The 18922-nt window shown below is 38.2% G+C and overlaps 1 protein-coding gene across 2 annotated transcripts in view; it reads left to right on the top strand.

The window, feature by feature from the left end:
* The window catches only part of LOC124147154 (TBC1 domain family member 10B-like), a 120628-nt gene that overhangs the window by 26323 nt on the left and 75383 nt on the right, over positions 1-18922 (top strand). Inside the window, exon 3 of one of the 2 annotated variants that reach the window (XM_046517763.2) lies at positions 8563-8670. The exons of the other annotated variant lie outside the window; for it this stretch is intronic. Coding sequence (XP_046373719.1) covers positions 8563-8670 — 108 coding nt within the window. The remainder of the gene's footprint in view (positions 1-8562; positions 8671-18922) is intronic. 2 annotated transcript variants of the gene reach the window in all.

Genomic DNA, 18922 nt, shown 5'->3' with positions numbered 1-18922 from the left:
TAGCTAGTGTGACTGAAGCCAAAACACAGGATTTATGGCAAAGATGTAATAGAGGTTGTATTCTTAGAATTATTAACAATGATAACTATTGTTTGATTTTGGGCATTTTTATTTTTATTGATTTCCATGGAAACAATTTGGACTTTAAAAGCTCTCATTTCTGATTCGTCAACATTTTTCCATTATTTTTCTCTCTCTGCTTTTGGGACAAAAGATGAGCCATACACCTGTTAGATTAGCTAAAAAATATACTTCCTGGTTTGGCTTATCTACGGGTCATATCATAATCTTTCAAATTTCATGGGTCAAGTTTAATACCTTGGCTTATCTACGGGGTCGGCTTATCTGCAGTCATGTACTGTACTCATTATAAAATGTGAAAAGGAATCTGACTGATGAGAAATATTTTTGATCCCTTTGTTCCACAAAACCCAGTCAGAAGGTAGCTATTTTGGACCCAAAAGTACTTGGCTTCAGAAAAAGTTTTCCTTATTCTTCCAAATTGTCCTTCTTGCAATGATAGACCAATAACAAAACTATGTTGTTATTATTATGTCATATCAATATGTTTTATATCCCTCCCCACTATTGCCGCTTGTCAGAAAATAATTTGAAAATCAGCAAGCGCAGATTCCATTCCAATTTCAGATTTTTACTATAAGATTTGATGTTATGCACCTGCGGCAATCATGAGAAAATTTAAAACATGAGCTATCCAGGTCAGTAAATACTAAACAGGTAAAGATGATGCAATGGTAAATAAATATAATTTCTTTTGCATTTGAATTTACATCTTTGTAAATAATTCTCAAAAATTAACTTGATTACAGGATTGGAATAGTATTACAGGATCACGATGTATGTGGAGTTGTTTGTTTACCGCAGTTGCCATGATGATATCTGTAACAATCCAGATTGTTTTTGTTTGTAAGTTAATTGTACAGAAAGTTGCTAATTTTTAGAGATTTAAGAACTTGAGTGCTCCCTTTTCATCATCTAACCAAAATTTATGATCAGTGAAAAAAATAAAAATGTAAAGAAAATATCAGACTGCATGCCGCTCATTGGGAAGCACCTCAAGTCAACAATAGCCGTTTCTGGTAGTTGTGTGCCAAGAAATTTGGCCAATACTTTTTTAACTCGCAGTAACTTCTATTTGAGGTAAATCCACTACTGAAAGTTTTGATATTTTGCATCAGATCATTTATGCATTTCATACTGAATATAAATGATACGCAAAGCATAATGATACGCAAAGCATGTAAATAGTTATTGAGAGGTTCATTTGGTGGGTGTCCTTATGCTATTTGCCTGTCGAATATCGAAATACTATCAGGATGTACTCGATATGTGGTGCAATTTTTCTAAAAACATAAAGGTGAAAGAAAATTGCAATTTTGGTATTCTTTCACAGGAAATTTGGTATAACAATAACATTAAAATAGATAATAAATATGTTCTGTATAAAGCGACACTTTTTTATTTCTTGGTTTACGGATGCGCTGCACTTTCAAAGTCCAAATGTTTTTTAATTTTTTTATTAACGCCGTTCTTTTCGTAAAAAAGTTCAAACAAAAAAAGATTTCATTTCCTCCGCGAACTAAAGCAAAGGGAAGTCAATCTGATATTTCTCCCTGGGATCCTTCTCTAATACAGTGGTCCCTTGTTATTGCGCTCTTCGATGTAGCGCTAACTCGGTTATAGCGTGCGGTAAAGCATGGCTCCCAAAATATACTAACATTTTTAATAAACTCAACTTTTCCAATGACACGATGTTTTCCCCCATCTCAGAAAACATCTGATCACCGCGATCACGTAACACCGGAAATACCAGTCAACAAATCTGAACTGAAGTACGCTATTTAATCCTATTATTATAATATCTGGTAATAAAAAAATTGTTCATTGTTTATCTGGACTGGGTGTTTGCAATATATTTGTTAATTATATTCAAAATTTCATTCAATTATTATAATAATGTTTACAATAATTTCAGCGAAATCGAATGCGAAGTGATCAGTAGATTGCACAACTCACCGTTATTTACAGCAACCACGGTCAAATTATCGCTATTGACGCCTTGAAACAAACTTTAGTTGCAAGAAAATGGATACACATATCATAAATGCCGTACCATGACTCGCTAAAAGTCATATTTGAGGCGGTTTGACCATTAAATGTCAACATCACGTTTTCGCAATCGAAACATGTAGCGCGGGAAGTCTCTACGGTGACTGGTCAAAATCGTTCCATACGTCAAAATATATCCGGCATACCACCTGTACCAAAGTGCAATGCTTATGGTTCTTATAATTTTAAGTACATATGGTGGAAGCTGCAACTAAAAAACATGATATTGGAATATATTATTCCTGATAAAATAATAATTTCAGATACAATTTCTTCCGACCATATTGCATCAAAATTCTTTGAAGTTGTATCATTGGGTACGTTTTAACTGAATCACCGGTAGATTGGGAGGAAACGTGTGCACAGCTGATTGCTATTTCCGGCTTAGTTTACGAGAAAATACACATGGTAATCTTAATCTCTGCATATAAAACAGTGCCTTGGAAAGCAGGAAATACTTTTTAAATGGTAAATCATCATGTCATACTTTTTTTGAACAAGTTTGTTATACCTGTTTATTCACCTGAATTCGCTGAAGGGTACGATGTGTTGTTTTTTTAAAGCGCATATTAATACTCGACAATTTTTTTAGACACTATGAATCATAAATAACTTCTATTCTAATCTTTTTTGAAACTCTGAAACGTGCAAAGTAGATCGTGTTAGGTAGGCAGAGCATGTATACTGTTTTGCTGGTCATCTACCACCTACGACTCAACCATCGTTAAACCGCTGATCATCTATAATGCTCATCAATTATTTGGACCCCGAAGGTAGCATTGAAGCGAGGGATCACTGTACCATCAAAGCTTGTCAACGCAAAGTGCAATGGTGACCAGTTTAACTCTTTCAACACTGTTTGCCAGTCAAGAAGCCACACCGCAGGGTAGACTGACCAAGTCACGTCAAAATAGTTTATATTTTTACTAACCTACTTGTCATATCATTCATTTATTAAATCTATCACATTTCACAATGTCTGAAATAAGTATTCCATTTGATTTTATCATTTTTTATCTATAGATTAAAAATTTATTCACTAGACACTATTTCCCACAAAGTTATTGAATATAAAATTCTCGGGCACACTTCGACAACGGGTCCTCATGGAACATGTCAAACAGCAAAATAAAGACGTTTCAAGCAAATCTTTGAATATATTAAACGAAGTAATAAAATCAACAAAAATATATCTTAAAGTTGCCAAACTGACATCTAAGCTATTATTTCCATCTTTTCATGCGACAGCGTGTAGACAAATCACATCTCTGCTTTCGTTGTCTCGATTTATCGGCTCGGACACAATGCTTTAATGCCAAAATATATGCATAAGAAATCTTTGTCACAGCTCGTAACCTAACACTATGCATAAATAAAGTTCCATATTTTAAGGTTTTTCCTCATGTTAGTGAGCGGACGGCCACTATCATCGGGAAATGGGTGATGACAGATATTATTTGTAATTCTATTTAAAATAATGTTCCGACTACGTAAACAAATGAAAATAAAAAAGAAATAGGTAAGTGGATTTTATTAAATCTTATATTTGCCGAAAATCGTTAAATTTTTGCTTCATTGGTCCGAATCTGGACGTTATGAATGTTTTAGCTTACATTATCTTTATTAACAACAAACTTTATTAAGTTGTTAATGAATTATTTAAATAATGTAATACACACAACTCTCATATTTATAAACAAAAGGATTAATAAGACCTTTAAAATAGTGTATGGCCAAACATGTTGTAGCAAAGATGTTTTACAAACAAATAATTTCTTTGATAAATGTTGGCTTCATCTATCACACAAGAGTCTCTGGGAACTTGGTCACAGCAGTAATCTTCTGGTTGGCTGGTGTTGAAAGAGTTAAAAGATGCCCATGCTGCCAAAATAGCAGCGTCTTTCAGCGCATTTATACCCATGACATGAATATTGTTATATTGCCATTCGTGCACAAGCTGAGTGCAAGGGATATAATAAAATGTTCTTGAAAAATTGAGTTATTTTACTTTTGTTACTCCAGGATATTTCTTTTCATACCTACCTAACTTTTTAGGACAAAATTCAAGTAAAAAATATGTAAGAGGCTTTCTTTTTTTTTAAATTGGCCTGCCTCACTTTTGAAATGAGTTCGAAATCCATAAACAAAGAAATAAAAACAGTGTTGCCTAAGGATTTAAAAGAAAAAGGGGTAAACTTAGCAATGACCTTATTGATGAAACAGGTGTTTTTCTTTCAAAGCAACCTTTCAAATAAAAATTCACTTTCTAAAATACATGAGTATACTGAACTCTAAAACATTACTGCTGTATAATGGGGATAAACAATTTCAGTAAGTAAATGGAATACTGTATTCTACCTTTTAACTTGTTTCACCGACTTAAAACATCCAAGGGGAGTCAACACTACTACTCAACCATTACACAAAACAATTGTGCCAAAAATCAACACTTTGATAGATTGGAAAGTCTACTGGAAATTAAGATGACAGATAAAGATAAGCTTAACCACAACCTAATACCTTTTAGATGTGTAACCAACAGAAACTCCAATGGTTTCAATACCAAATGATGCATTTTATTTTACCAACAAAACAATAAATTGCACAATATGGGAAACAAAGACAACAATTCATGTAGCTTCTGTTCAGATTTCAAAGAAACTATTGAACACATATTTTGGTTGTGTAGAAAAGTGAACTCTCTTTTGATTGGTTTAGAAAACTGGATAATATATAAAATACAGATCAAAATTATGATTACTAAAGACGTTGTCTTAATAGATTATAAATGCAATAATCATTGCATCACAGTACATGATTTATAGATATTAATTTTTCTACTAACCACCTGAAAAGAAGTCGAAGAAGTCTCCGTGGTCATTCAAGACAAATTAATGGCAGTTAGTTCATCATCATAGGCAAGGCATGGCAGTTTGTCAACACACGCACACGGACAGCATGTGGTTACATAAAAAATATGAATCAGGTGCATACAACTGTCAAACCGGAACGGAATGGCAGACAAACGAAATCACACCCAACGACATGTACACAGCATCAGCAATAGGTGAACAGTCTTACTGTTCTTTCTGTTATTGAACAGCATTCATTCATTACTTTATGACACAGGCTAGATTTAACCAACTTAAAGACGAGCTCAAACATTACTACACAACCAAATACACTGCATCAATATATGATAGCAAGAACCTGTCAAATTGTCACTCAATGTTTAGTTGATAACTGTTTTGTGTAGTCAGTATGTACATATCACTGTCTTTTGTGTTTAGTTATAGAATCGTGATATGTCATACCATCAGAAAGAAATTTGTTCCATGAGGGAAGGACTCTTTTGAAGCCAACCAATGAAGGATTGACCACTGTCATCCTGACACTGCCAGACAATCTTTGTCATTTCCGATCCTGTAAACCTGGCTTTGTCTATGAATTCAGATTGTCACCTTCCGCATTCAACATAACACCTCCAGTTGGAGAACCTCTTTTGTCATACACCGATAACTGGAAGCAGATCATGTCCGACCGCTGGATTTTAGACATCGTTACAGAGGGGTGTAAGTTACACTTTCAACACCACCCTCTCCTTGCATCCTTGCCAAAGATACCATGTGGAGGGGACCAATACAGAGGCAACCGATGTGGCCATCAGGATAATATCTTGAATATAATGCCATTCAGAGACTACGGGATGCCAATCACGGCAAGGGTTTCTACTCACCAGTTTCTTAGCTCCAAAGAAAACCACCCCAGACATCAGGATGAAAATCTAATTCAGAGATCTCAACAAATGGTTTCTACTTCATCCTAAAAAGTTTCAGATGAAATCAGAATTTGTTGGTCAGCCACAACCTGCAGGACGCTTATCTTCATGTACCTATTCATCAAGGGTCGTGAAAGTATCGCTGCTTTGTAGTCAATGGGAGATGATACAAGTTCCAGGTCCTTCCGTTGTTCACCAGGTTCACTGCAGGTTTGCCCACGTACAGTTAGTCCACCTTCACAGTAACTTGGACGTTCAGCTGTCGTCAGATAATGACAGATCTCAGCTCCATCAAACATGATCTTTTTGATTCCACTAATTAATCATCTTTGTTTCCTTGTCAACCTGACCAAGTCAGAGATAATACTAGTGCAGGACATTTGTTTACATTGGGACTCATTTCCAACTATGAGTCAGACGTCTCTGTCCCCTCATGTAATGAAGGGCATCCCCCTTCTCAACCCTGCGCCCGAACATCACCTTTTCACAGACACCTCGGATTTGGGTTAGGTAGCCACTTGGACTCATGACTCAGGGTTTGTGGAATGTTTACAAGCAAGAACTACACATCAATTGCCATGAGATGAAGGCAGTCTATCACACCCTCAAGGCTTGGGAATCTCTTAACACTCCGCTACTCTGTTCTTATTGCCATGGACAACCCCATGGTGGTAGCGTACATTCAGAAACAAGGGGGAACCAAGTCCAGTTCCTTAATGATCAAAACTACATGATAGTTTGCATTGGCAAACTCCATCAGCTGCCGGATGGAAGCAAAACATATTCCTGAAAAGTTCAACATCCTAGCAGGCAGTCGTTCCCAATAAGGGAGAATAGTGACAACAGAATGGTTACAAATATGTATAAAAGTGGTGTGCGTACATAGACTTTCCAGGGACTGAGCATGTTCCTGGGAAGACCAAATTAATTATGCATGCTGCGCATTTGGGTTCAAGACACTTGTGATTTTGACTAATGATTAAGTACATATTCCAATATGCCATAATATGATAATTGAAAGCTGTTTGGTCACAATTAGATTTCTCAATCACATGCTCTTGACAGGTGTGAGAAACTGCTCTTTTATACCTGAGCTATGATTGGATGACATTGAAAGTCAAGGTCACTCATTGTGAACCAAGTGTAAGAAAAGCTTGTGTACACAATAACTTTAGTATTTTCAATTTGAATTTGTCTTTCCGCAGGGTCTCAACAACATTAATTTTTGTTGTGACCTCCATTTTGGACAAAGTCAACACAATCAAATCATCCAACAATTCATGTCTTTTTAATGCAATTTCAGTTTAATTCAATTAAAATCAACACCTTTTCCAGTCAGTTATGACTGACTCTAAGTAACTCAACTCATATGAAAATGCTTTGCATTTTTAAGAATTAATTAAAAATATCCTAAAAACTAAGCCAGGATTCATAATGTTACATCTAGTGACCTTGACCACATATGTATTATTCCAAATTTACTACCCGGGTACCCATTCCCCTGTTACCCGACCCTACCTGGGTACCCGCTGTAGGTCTCAAGTGTTGGGTACAAAATGTCTGATTTAAAAATGTTTGACCATAGCCCTGGCAAAATGTATTTAGAAATATGTATAAAATAATCTGGTCATGTATACACTGAAGTTTACTGAAGTTTTTTCTTTATTCAAACACATAAAATTCAGAAACAATGTGTGCATAGTCAGAAAAACATGCAAACGTTACTGACTTGTAGTGTAACCATAGAGTTAATTTAGAGTTAAGTCAGATAATTTGTCATTAGATAATATATCATGTGACTTACCACGGGTCCGGGTAGTCCTGTGGGTACCCGAGTCCTGCTCAATACTCACCCGACCTGAGTACCCGAGTTAACCGTCCCAGTGCTAGTATTGTACTGGTATCTATTTAAATTACCTTATTCTTACTATGATAATCTTGCCATGCATGTTCTCAACAACTGGAGCGCATCTAGGCAAGGATTAGACATATAGATCTCTCATAAATTGAAGAAAACTCACCACGGTGTAAAGTCTGAAATTTTCTTTTTGAAACACATAGTTTGCTGAGCACAGCTATCATTTTCACAGCAGATATATTTCTTTTGATTTCATAAAGATCATTCGAATCAATGATACTGACTATTTGTCACTTGTTTCTGAAATGTTTGAGGATTTAGAGCCATACGTGAAACATGAATTTGTAAACACTATCCAATTTGGCATAAAGTTTACATCAGCATTCATGTTTATATATTTGGTAAAGATACAGAATGATTCTAAGGTTATTCGCAGTATTTCAGAAAAAAAATTCTGGGTGTTTTGAAAAGGCACAGACTTTTCTGATCATTTATTTGATACTTTTGTTATTGAATTCTCTGAGTAATCATCTGGTAATTAGATGTCAAAAACTTATGTGAAGTAACAGTGGGAAAGATGATTTAATGATATCGTGAAAATATGATGTACCTTATTTAGGCTATTTACGATAAATGATCTTTTGTATGTCACATCACAAAATGGAGAATGTTCTGAATTGTATTATTGTGTGCGATGTATTTGGAGTTTTATTCAACTTTAAGGTGAGCGTGGAAGATGTCCTTCAAGCTTCCAGGGTGTTAAGCACAATTCTTACTGTCCTGGTTTATTCTGTAGGTTAAAGATCGATGTAGGAAGGGCATACCAGCATCTGTGAGACCTCGAGCATGGCAGTTTCTTTGTGGGAGCAAGTTTGTCATGGACCACAACAAGGGCAGGTTTGAGGTATGCAATGAATGAGTTGGATCCTTTTCTGTCCCTGAATGCAGGTTGGATACTTTGGCTACAAATTAACTCAACTGTTTGTAGACTTGTACAACACCTTTATGCAATGGTGTGGATTCCGTCATTCTTCCCTTCATCACATTTTAATGTTTTTCAGAGAAAAACCTGAACAAATGTTGATGTTTTTCAACCACATTATATTCAACCACATCCCTGATAAAAGGCTGGTATCTAGCATTGTCCTGGAACTGGTTTCTGGTTGATAACATGTGACAAATATTTAAATATTTTGATCTAGATCGTCTTATCCAGCAAGACAGTTAAGAGGAGCTTATGTAATGGTCTGCTTGTCCTTCATTAACTCTTTCATCCCTGGCTGCCCCAGAGTTATGTCCCTTGAAACCCTGCAGTCCCTGACACTGACAAGGCCTGCAGGTTACACACAACCAAATGTTTTCCCATAGACTTCTATAGTAGCGTTATATTTTTTTTAAAAATAACTAAGCATTCAACAGCTATTACCTGTACGTGTGTGCACAGTTTGGCCTTAGAGCAGCAATAAAAAAAATAAAAATGACTAGCTTAGTCAGCTCCTTTTCCGAGTACCGGAAGCTAAACACAACACCCCCATTTTCGCACCAAATGTCACCTACTTGAAAATAGCTGTGGTCACATTCAGCATAAGTCATCATGTTGAAAAAGACAGTACTAAATATAGAAAAACATGGTCAGTTTTACTAACTGGATGGATGTACATTTGAAAGCCATAAAAATCTTACAGAATATCCACCAATCACAGCCTGCAGATATCTCTCGATCTGTACTGAAGGCTCCCTACGAAAACCGCACTCTCCAAACTGGTACTGATTTGGTGTAGTAGAACCTGTACACTGGCCTCCCTGGCAGTATTATTGGAAAATCACACTATCATTTTTGATACACTTTTTCTACCAGAAACTTGCTTTTAATATACATTTTTCATATACCATTGTAAAGAGGATTAAGTATACTGTAATATTCTTTGTTGTTATTGTCTCTAACCTTTGTTATTTTCTAATTACAGGTGTTTACAAGTGAAATAAAACTTGAAAACACTGAAAAAATGAAAACAGACAATGAATTTTGGCTCAAATTGTATTAAAAATCACAAAAATAAATCACAGATACAAGGTAAACATAACACAGTGGTCTTGTCATCTTGGACAGCACAGGTCATCCCAGGTGTTACAGGTAAATTCTCTTCATGCACATCTGTAAACAAATAAACAATTTTACAACTCTTGGTACTGACTTTGTTTTACATACTGATGTCACATATTACTTATGATACACTTACAGCCTCTTAGGTAAACTCGTTAACACAGGTAAACTTGTTAACGCAGGTAAACTCGTTAACACAGGTAAAAACACAAATATTTGATTTATTTTGTTCTTTTTCAGGATTTGAAACAAAAAATGAAGTTTTTAAGTTTTTAAATAGTAATTTATCACATTACCTGAACATTGAACAACAGCTACTATAAGAATGACATCACAGAGAAGATATCACAGATTGATCTGAAAGGAGGGAAAGATTGTAAAAGGACGGAAAGATCGTAAATTCAAGTTCTGCAAATATACAAGTTGTGATAACATATTTACAATACACTGCTATTTACAATTGCATAATAAATTAAACCAGTACTTTATTACATCAATTAATAAATAAATAATTTTTACAGTTACTAAAATTTAAATTAAGATGTAAAAAACAAGAAAACAAACATGAATATGGAAATAAGTTTTACTCAAATTGAGCGAAATATAAGGACATACGACAAACCGGCAATCTACAATTTGGATTGCGATCAGAAAATTAAATTTAAAAAAAAAGAAAGAGATACGTCATGCCACTCACCTTTGTTGTTGTTGTGATCGCTCGTTCACCTGTAGGCTGCATTCTCATTCGTCGCACTGATAATCTGTTCAAACACAGAATCATTGTAAAACAGTTGGAAAAAATCAATAGCACGATATTTCACTCACCGTGTCAATATATATTCTTGAGTCCGGTCGCCTCTTCAAAATCCCTCATGTCTCCACCGTTGTGGTCCCTCTGCCACTCCCATTCTTGAAAGTTGGGGGGGGGGGGGGGCACCTCGTCGAAACCGTCAAAATCTTCACCAAAATATTCGCGAAATTCCCTCTCCCCTTCGCATAAATTATTCAAATCAAACACATTATTATTCCCGATAGAGTCGTTGTCAGTCATCTGATCGCTATCCGAATCGTAGTTGGCCGCCATTACGCTAGATTTACGATTCAAGCGAGAAAAATACCTGTCGCGAAAACAGGTGACATATCCGCGATTTTCGCGCCAAAAAGACTGGGAAATTCCATCGAATGACGTGTCATTACGTGTAGATCTCGTTTCCATATTTAGAACGAGATTACACACGAGAAAGGAAGTAGAAAGAGCGATTTTGTAAACACGGTTGTGCCGCCCGATTTATCGGGCAGCCGTGTGTGGGGCTTGGACAGTAGCCGCCCGATTTTTCAGGCAGCCGGGTACTGGGACACGGTTTATGCTGCACGATAAATCGGGCAGTCGGGGCGAAAGGGTTAAGAAGCATCTGCAGACATCCTCAGAAATTAATGGACCAATGAAGCTAAAACAGTGAATCCAACCAATGATGAAACGTGAAATTGTTTAACTGTGTCAAATGCTATTCTCATTATATCTGCCTGCCACATCTTTTTTAGCCATCTTTTTTTCAAAATACATGGGTACAAAAAAATTCATTCTGGAAGTCTTTTCATCTGTCTAGATCACCTCCATGATCTAGTGGTAGAACGTCTGCCCAGAGTTGGGAAGGTAGGGGGTTAGAATAGGTCTTTAGCAACCCCTGCTGGACGTAAGAGGCGACTAACCAGGTCTGGTGGTCAGACTCGCTGACTTGATTGATGCATGTCATCATATCCCTATTGAGTGGATCGATGCTAATGATGTCACTGTATTGTCTGGTCCAGTCTTGATTACTTACAGACTACCCTCATGTGGCTGGAGAATTGGTCAGTGCGTTGTTATACAAACAAACAAACATAAGTGCAATAATCTTGGATTTCACCTCACCTCACTTTACCTAACTTATTTGAATGTGCCTTATTTGGCTTTTTCAGCCATTGTAAGCAATGACAACTTCAAGAGATTGTGTTTTCAAGGATTGTAAACTCTTTTGTTCTATCAAAATAGTAATAAAAAATAACTACCACATTAATCATCCAGCTCCAATAAGTGGATCTGACCAACTTTTAGACCAAACTGCAAGTAATCTTTGTAAGCACCCAGTACAAAGACTGAACATTTGCAGGACAGGCCATGTTCTCTTGTGTAAAATACACATTTCTTGAAGGCCACAGTGTGTGTGTGGGTGTGTGTGTGGGTGTGGGTGTGGGTGGGTGTGTGTGTGTGTGTGTGTGTGGGTGTGGGTGTGTAATCCCCATTCAGCTAAAGACATTATCCTCATTCAGCTAAGGACATTGTCCTCATTCAGCTAAGGACATTGTCCTCACTCAGCTAAAGACATTGTCCTCATTAAGCTGAAGACATTATCTTCAATCACCTGAAGACATTGTCCTCACTCAGCTAAAGACATAATCCTCATTAAGCTGAAGACATTATCTTCAATCACCTGAAGACATTGTCCTCACTCAGCTAAAGACATAATCCTCATTAAGCTGAAGACATTATCTTCAATCACCTGAAGACATTGTCCTCATTCAGCTGAAGACATTATCCTCAATCACCTGAAGACATTGTCCTCATTTAGATGAAGACATTATCCTTATTCAGCTAAAGACATAATCATCAATCACCTAAAGACATAATCCTCATTTTGGCTGAAGACATTATCCTCATTCAGCTGAAGACATTATCCTCAATCACCTGAAGACATTATCCTCATTCAGCTGAAGACATTATCCTCAATCACCTGAAGACATTATCCTCATTCAGATGAAGACATTATCCTCAATCACCTGAAGACATTGTCCTCATTCAGCAGAAGACATTATCCTCATTCAGCTGAAGACATTATCCTCAATCACCTGAAGACATTATCCTCATTCAGATGAAGACATTATCCTCATTCAGCTGAAGACATTATCCTCAATCACCTGAAGACATTGTCCTCATTCAGCAGAAGACATTATCCTCAATCACCTGAAGACATTATCCTCAATCACCTGAAGACATTGTCCTCATTCAGCTAAAGACATTATCCTCATTCAGCTGAAGACATTATCCTCAATCACCTGAAGACATTATCCTCATTCAGATGAAGACATTATCCTCAATCAGCTGAAGACATTATCCTCAATCACCTGAAGACATTATCCTCATTCAGATGAAGACATTATCCTCAATCAGCTGAAGACATTATCCTCAATCACCTGAAGACATTATCCTCATTCAGATGAAGACATTATCCTCATTCAGCTGAAGACATTATCCTCAATCACCTGAAGACATTGTCCTCATTCAGATGAAGACATTATCCTCAATCACCTGAAGACATTATCCTCAATCACCTGAAGACATTGTCCTCAATCACCTGAAGACATTATCCTCAATCACCTGAAGACATTGTCCTCACTCAGCTGAAGACATTGTCCTCATTCAGATGAAGACATTATCCTCATTCAGCTGAAGACATTGTCCTCACTCAGCTGAAGACATTGTCCTCATTCAGATGAAGACATTATCCTCAATCACCTGAAGACATTATCCTCAATCACCTGAAGACATTATCCTCAATCACCTGAAGACATTGTCCTCACTCAGCTGAAGACATTGTCCTCATTCAGATGAAGACATTATCCTCATTCAGCTGAAGACATTGTCCTCACTCAGCTGAAGACATTGTCCTCATTCAGATGAAGACATTATCCTCAATCACCTGAAGACATTATCCTCAATCACCTGAAGACATTATCCTCATTCAGCTGAAGACATTATCCTCATTCAGATGAAGAATTTATCCTCATTCAGCTGAAGACATTGTCCTCAATCAGCTGAAGACATTGTCCTCATTCAGCTGAAGACATTATCCTCAATCACCTGAAGACATTGTCCTCATTTAGATGAAGACATTATCCTTATTCAGCTAAAGACATAATCATCAATCACCTAAAGACATAATCCTCATTTTGGCTGAAGACATTATCCTCATTCAGCTGAAGACATTATCCTCAATCACCTGAAGACATTATCCTCATTCAGCTGAAGACATTATCCTCAATCACCTGAAGACATTATCCTCATTCAGCTGAAGACATTATCCTCAATCACCTGAAGACATTGTCCTCATTTAGATGAAGACATTATCCTTATTCAGCTAAAGACATAATCATCAATCACCTAAAGACATAATCCTCATTTTGGCTGAAGACATTATCCTCATTCAGCTGAAGACATTATCCTCAATCACCTGAAGACATTATCCTCATTCAGCTGAAGACATTATCCTCAATCACCTGAAGACATTATCCTCATTCAGATGAAGACATTATCCTCAATCACCTGAAGACATTGTCCTCATTCAGCTAAAGACATTATCCTCATTCAGCTGAAGACATTATCCTCAATCGCCTGAAGACATTATCCTCATTCAGCAGAAGACATTATCCTCATTCAGCTGAAGACATTGTCCTCATTCAGATGAAGACATTATCCTCATTCAGATGAAGACATTATCCTCATTCAGCTGAAGACATTATCCTCATTCAGCTGAAGAAAATGGTTACACATCCACAGTGTGATGTCCTTCACACAGTAGGTGGTGGCTCGGTGGCTGGGTGTTCTTGATTGATACTCTATCCAGATGGCTGAGTATCATCACAGTAAAGATGAAACATACCCCGCAGGCATTATTGAAAAGTAAGCATGTTATGTTTTATCTGACTTATAAACCGACAGAAAAGGCGAAAAAATATACCAAAATATAGCACATACTCGATAGCCATTAAGGAACATGTGTCTCGAACACAACAACGCGAACATTAATATTGTGTGCTTTTCATCATTGCACTTTCGTTTGCTATTATGCAAACACAACCACATGCAGCACACACCCGATACAGCCGATATCTCCGTTAGTTTCAGCCACGTGGGTTAGTATCAACGGGATGAAGATGACGACATTTTCATAACACAGTCCAGTCATCTCGGGAACAAACATGAAGTTGTGAAGAACATGCCATTTTCTCTACAGGTTTGGAGAACCTTGACAAGATAAGGATGTACAAGACAAGATTGGAAGTTGTTTGCCACAGGTGAATGTTGATGAGCAGAGTATATGCAAATTAACAGGTACATCAATAAGAACTGAAAATTGTAACCTTTCTGTATTAACAATATATATAAGTTGAGATAGTTAGTCATTCCCAATTGTACACAGTTTGTTACAAAGGATTGCCGAAAAACATTTTTTTATTTTTCTCAAAAAGAAAATATGTTGTGGTCTTCAACCTTTAATTTTAATTTATAATTGCTTACCTTTGTCATGAGGACTGTACATTTTGAAAAGTTTGGAAAATTACATAACTAACCTAAAATATCAGGATTTCAGTATTTGTATTTCAAAATTGAATTTTAGAGTACATTCTTAGGAATCTTTACAAACAAAAACGATATATCCATTTACTTCCAGGTCACCAAAGTGGGGCGGTATATTGCTACAAGCGGACATCAGACGAACAATGTGAGGCGATACAAATGGTTACAAAGACGATGAAAACCTCTGAGGATGTCCAGCTGACTTCAGCAAAACTTCGACTGATCATGTTAAATTTCAATATTACATGTAAATAGTGTACATCACCAGAAAACTATGTATCCAAAATTTGCTGCTGAAATAAACTGTGAAATAAACTTTCATTCTATATGTTCATCTGTCAGAAAAGATATTCTGTAAAATGTTTCTAATCTGAAAGCTAGCATGTGAAAAAAGTATTTAGGAACATTTTACAGAATTTTAAAACTTATCCTATCTCACTCTATGCATTTCATCCTTCTCATTTCGATCCCTTGTGTGGAAACGTCCTTGAACAAAGTTTGCAGCTTCATTTGTCCTAGCCTCATTTGTGTTTGCAATCAGGTCATGCATACGAATCTCATGCAGCATGGCTGACCTCGATCATCATTTCTCTTTCTCTTTGCCTCCCCGTGGAGATGTGCTTTTATTTTTTTCAGAGAGAATATTTAGGCCTTTATTTTTCTCAAAATTACAGGAGTTTGGGGCACTTCTTTCGCCTAAGATATGGGCAAGGATCAAGCAAAACAACCAGCTTGCAAAAAGTGTTGCCACATTTTTTCACCGGCGGATCCTCAGAAACTATGTTGTTATTGTCAGCGCGTATGTAAGCCAGGTTTACAGTGTTCAGAATGCACTCATCTGTCCCAGGAGGCATTCACTGACTATCTTAGGAAATGCCAGAAGAGTATTGATTGCCAGTCAAAATCTTAAGATACAGAACACGGACGGTCATTGTCCAAGAAACAATCTATCATCAATGATCTGCCGACTATGACAAACTCCCAGTCAACAAATACATCAGACATACGTATGGTGCTGGCAGTAAATTTAAACCAGTCTACCGAGAGATGTCCATCTACTCAGACCTTATCTATTGGAAGTCAATCATCGACATCGGAGGTTGCAGTTCGACCAGTCGATCCCACACCGACCAGCCTCATCTCTTCTCACATTGATCCAGTTCCTCCAGCTCCACCTATAGCAACAAATATCGACTCCAGCACTCTGATAGCGATAGCTCCATGTGGACTTAGGAAGAGTAGAGAACGATCTAGACCTAAGGAAGATCGACAGTGAGACACGGGTCGACATTCAGAGTCGACTTCTAAGGGTCAACATTCAGAGTCGACTTCTAAGGGTCAACATCAAACCAGGGTCGACATTATGCAGATCGATGTTTCAAGGGTCAACATTCTTCAGAGGGTCAACATTCCACGGATGGATATGACTAGGGCCGACATTCTAAGGAACACGCTTCCTCCAGTCATCGATCTCGAGATTGATCTGAAAAGACTCTACATCCTACAGTTGATATTTTAAGGGTCGACTTTCAGACCACTCCCCTTAGGTGCATTGTCTATAGAGCACGCTTCGACATCGAAGCAAGGAGGATATTATTCTCAGATCATCAACCCTCTACAGATCAATTGTATGGATACGACCATAGACGTGTTCGCTGTACATACCGACATGGTCACCTCGACTGATCGCTTTCGTCGCAATAAGATTCTCAACACCATATGGATCGACAGTCGTCTTGACACTATGTACATATGGAAGTGATATCAAATGAGATCGACATCGATCTCAATCTCAGTGATACCAGCCCATGCCTTTTTATCCTTATCGGACTTCGGATCGATATGGAGACCATCGATATCGACCCTACCCTGAATACGCTTCGATGCCGGGTTTCTATCAATACACTGCTCCTCCTTATCAGCATCGACATCGACATGAGTATTGACAAGAAGAGCGAGGTCGAACCTCTTCTCACTCACGTTCCGACTTTCCAGCGGAGATGAATACAGAGCGATCTCCAGACAAGTCGCACCCCCTGGTCGTGACGCTTTCCTCACAACCTCCAGTGATGAACCCTACTATCAGTAGGGCTGATATCAGTATGAATCCCCTACCAACTACCCCTACCAACTATGCCTCTGCCATCTCCACAACTATTCGACAACAGAATACAAGACGTTGCCAAAGAAGTAATCAAGGTGACTCATCTCCTGGCATCAATAGACTCCAGAGGCAGCCGTTGGAGGCAGGCAGGACAGGAGATGACCCCAGTTTAGTCCATTTCAACAAGATCTCCGCAACATGGCAGAGGTCAAGGTAGAGGCTGAGATTACGAAGGCTCTCAACAGAGATCGGTCTCCTTCACAGCCATGAAGGATATCAGAGACTCACCCAGGAAGGGTGAGGTCTGTAACAAGTGACAACTCCCATTTCCGGGACAAATGGGAACTTTCGCTCCCAGTCGTACCCATTATACTAACACCTGTAGGCAAAAGACTAAATCACTTTGCAGCAAACTTCGTGTCCCGGATCCTCAGAGATGGATACCGGCTGCCACTGATAGGAGTACCACCAACAACATATTTTCCAAGGTCGTCACTACCAATGGAAGGTGCTCCCATTTGGAATTTCTTCGGCCCTGTGGCTTTTTGCCCGCCTTATCGAAGCCCATCGAATCGTTCATCAACGATTGCATCCAGACCCATACCGACCGTGACATCCCAATTCAAAGTCTCACCTTCGTGCAGAAACTACTCCACCAGCTCGGTTGGTTAGTAAACATAGAGAAGTAGGAAACCACGCCCTCTCGACAATTCATCGGAGCACTTTTCGACAGTACTGGTCAGATGAAAGAAGATACAACGACTCATGCCACTGGCACTCAGAAAGTCGCTACACCTTCAACAATGGCAGCAGTTGCTAGGCCTTTTGATGTCTGCGCAAGCCCTCACCCAGAGGGGTAGACTAACATTATGGCCAATTCAGCGCTTCCTAAAACATCAGGACGTCAGCAATAGAGTTGACGCTTCACATCAATTCAAGGCAGTCATTTTAGCGATCTCGCAATTGGCCAAACTGCTTCGATCATCTAAACTGATGATACAGTCTGACAATGCTTCAGTCGCATGATACATCAACAAGATGGGATCCACACAGTCAGCCTCAGGATGCATCAACGCTCGAGCTCGCCATATCCCGGGAGTAAGCAATAGCAGACTCCCTGCCCAATCGGATCAACCATCCTCTACAGAATAGCAACATTCAAACACCTTCGAGTAGATTTGTCACCTCCACCACCGCCCAGAGGTTCAACACACAACTCCCAGATTCGTCTCTCCTATTCCTGGTCCAGAGGCGTGGGAGTACGACCGAGACCATAAAAAAGTCTATCATCACGAAGTCGCCGCAAGGCGTGGCCGTTTCGACAGTACCCCTATTCCATTTTCAGCCCAACGCTGCCTTGAGAATGTGACGCAGTAATGGTTTGAAGATCCTCTTATGGATATTTTCAAGGATTTCCTCATCTTGTCTGAGCTATTTGAATTGGTTAAAAGTCATGGTTGAATGGCTTGCCTAATTCAAAACTGTGTGGTTGTCATAGTATGATGTCCTATGCAAAAACACACAAGCGCATGTTATACCCGATGACATGACGC

The sequence above is a fragment of the Haliotis rufescens genome, unplaced genomic scaffold, assembly GCF_023055435.1.
Source record: "Haliotis rufescens isolate VD_foot unplaced genomic scaffold, xgHalRufe1.0.p SCAF_15, whole genome shotgun sequence".
In the NCBI taxonomy this organism is placed as follows: domain Eukaryota; kingdom Metazoa; phylum Mollusca; class Gastropoda; order Lepetellida; family Haliotidae; genus Haliotis; species Haliotis rufescens.
The sequence above is the reverse complement of the archived record's forward strand: the minus strand, read 5'-3'. Positions and strand labels throughout refer to the sequence as shown.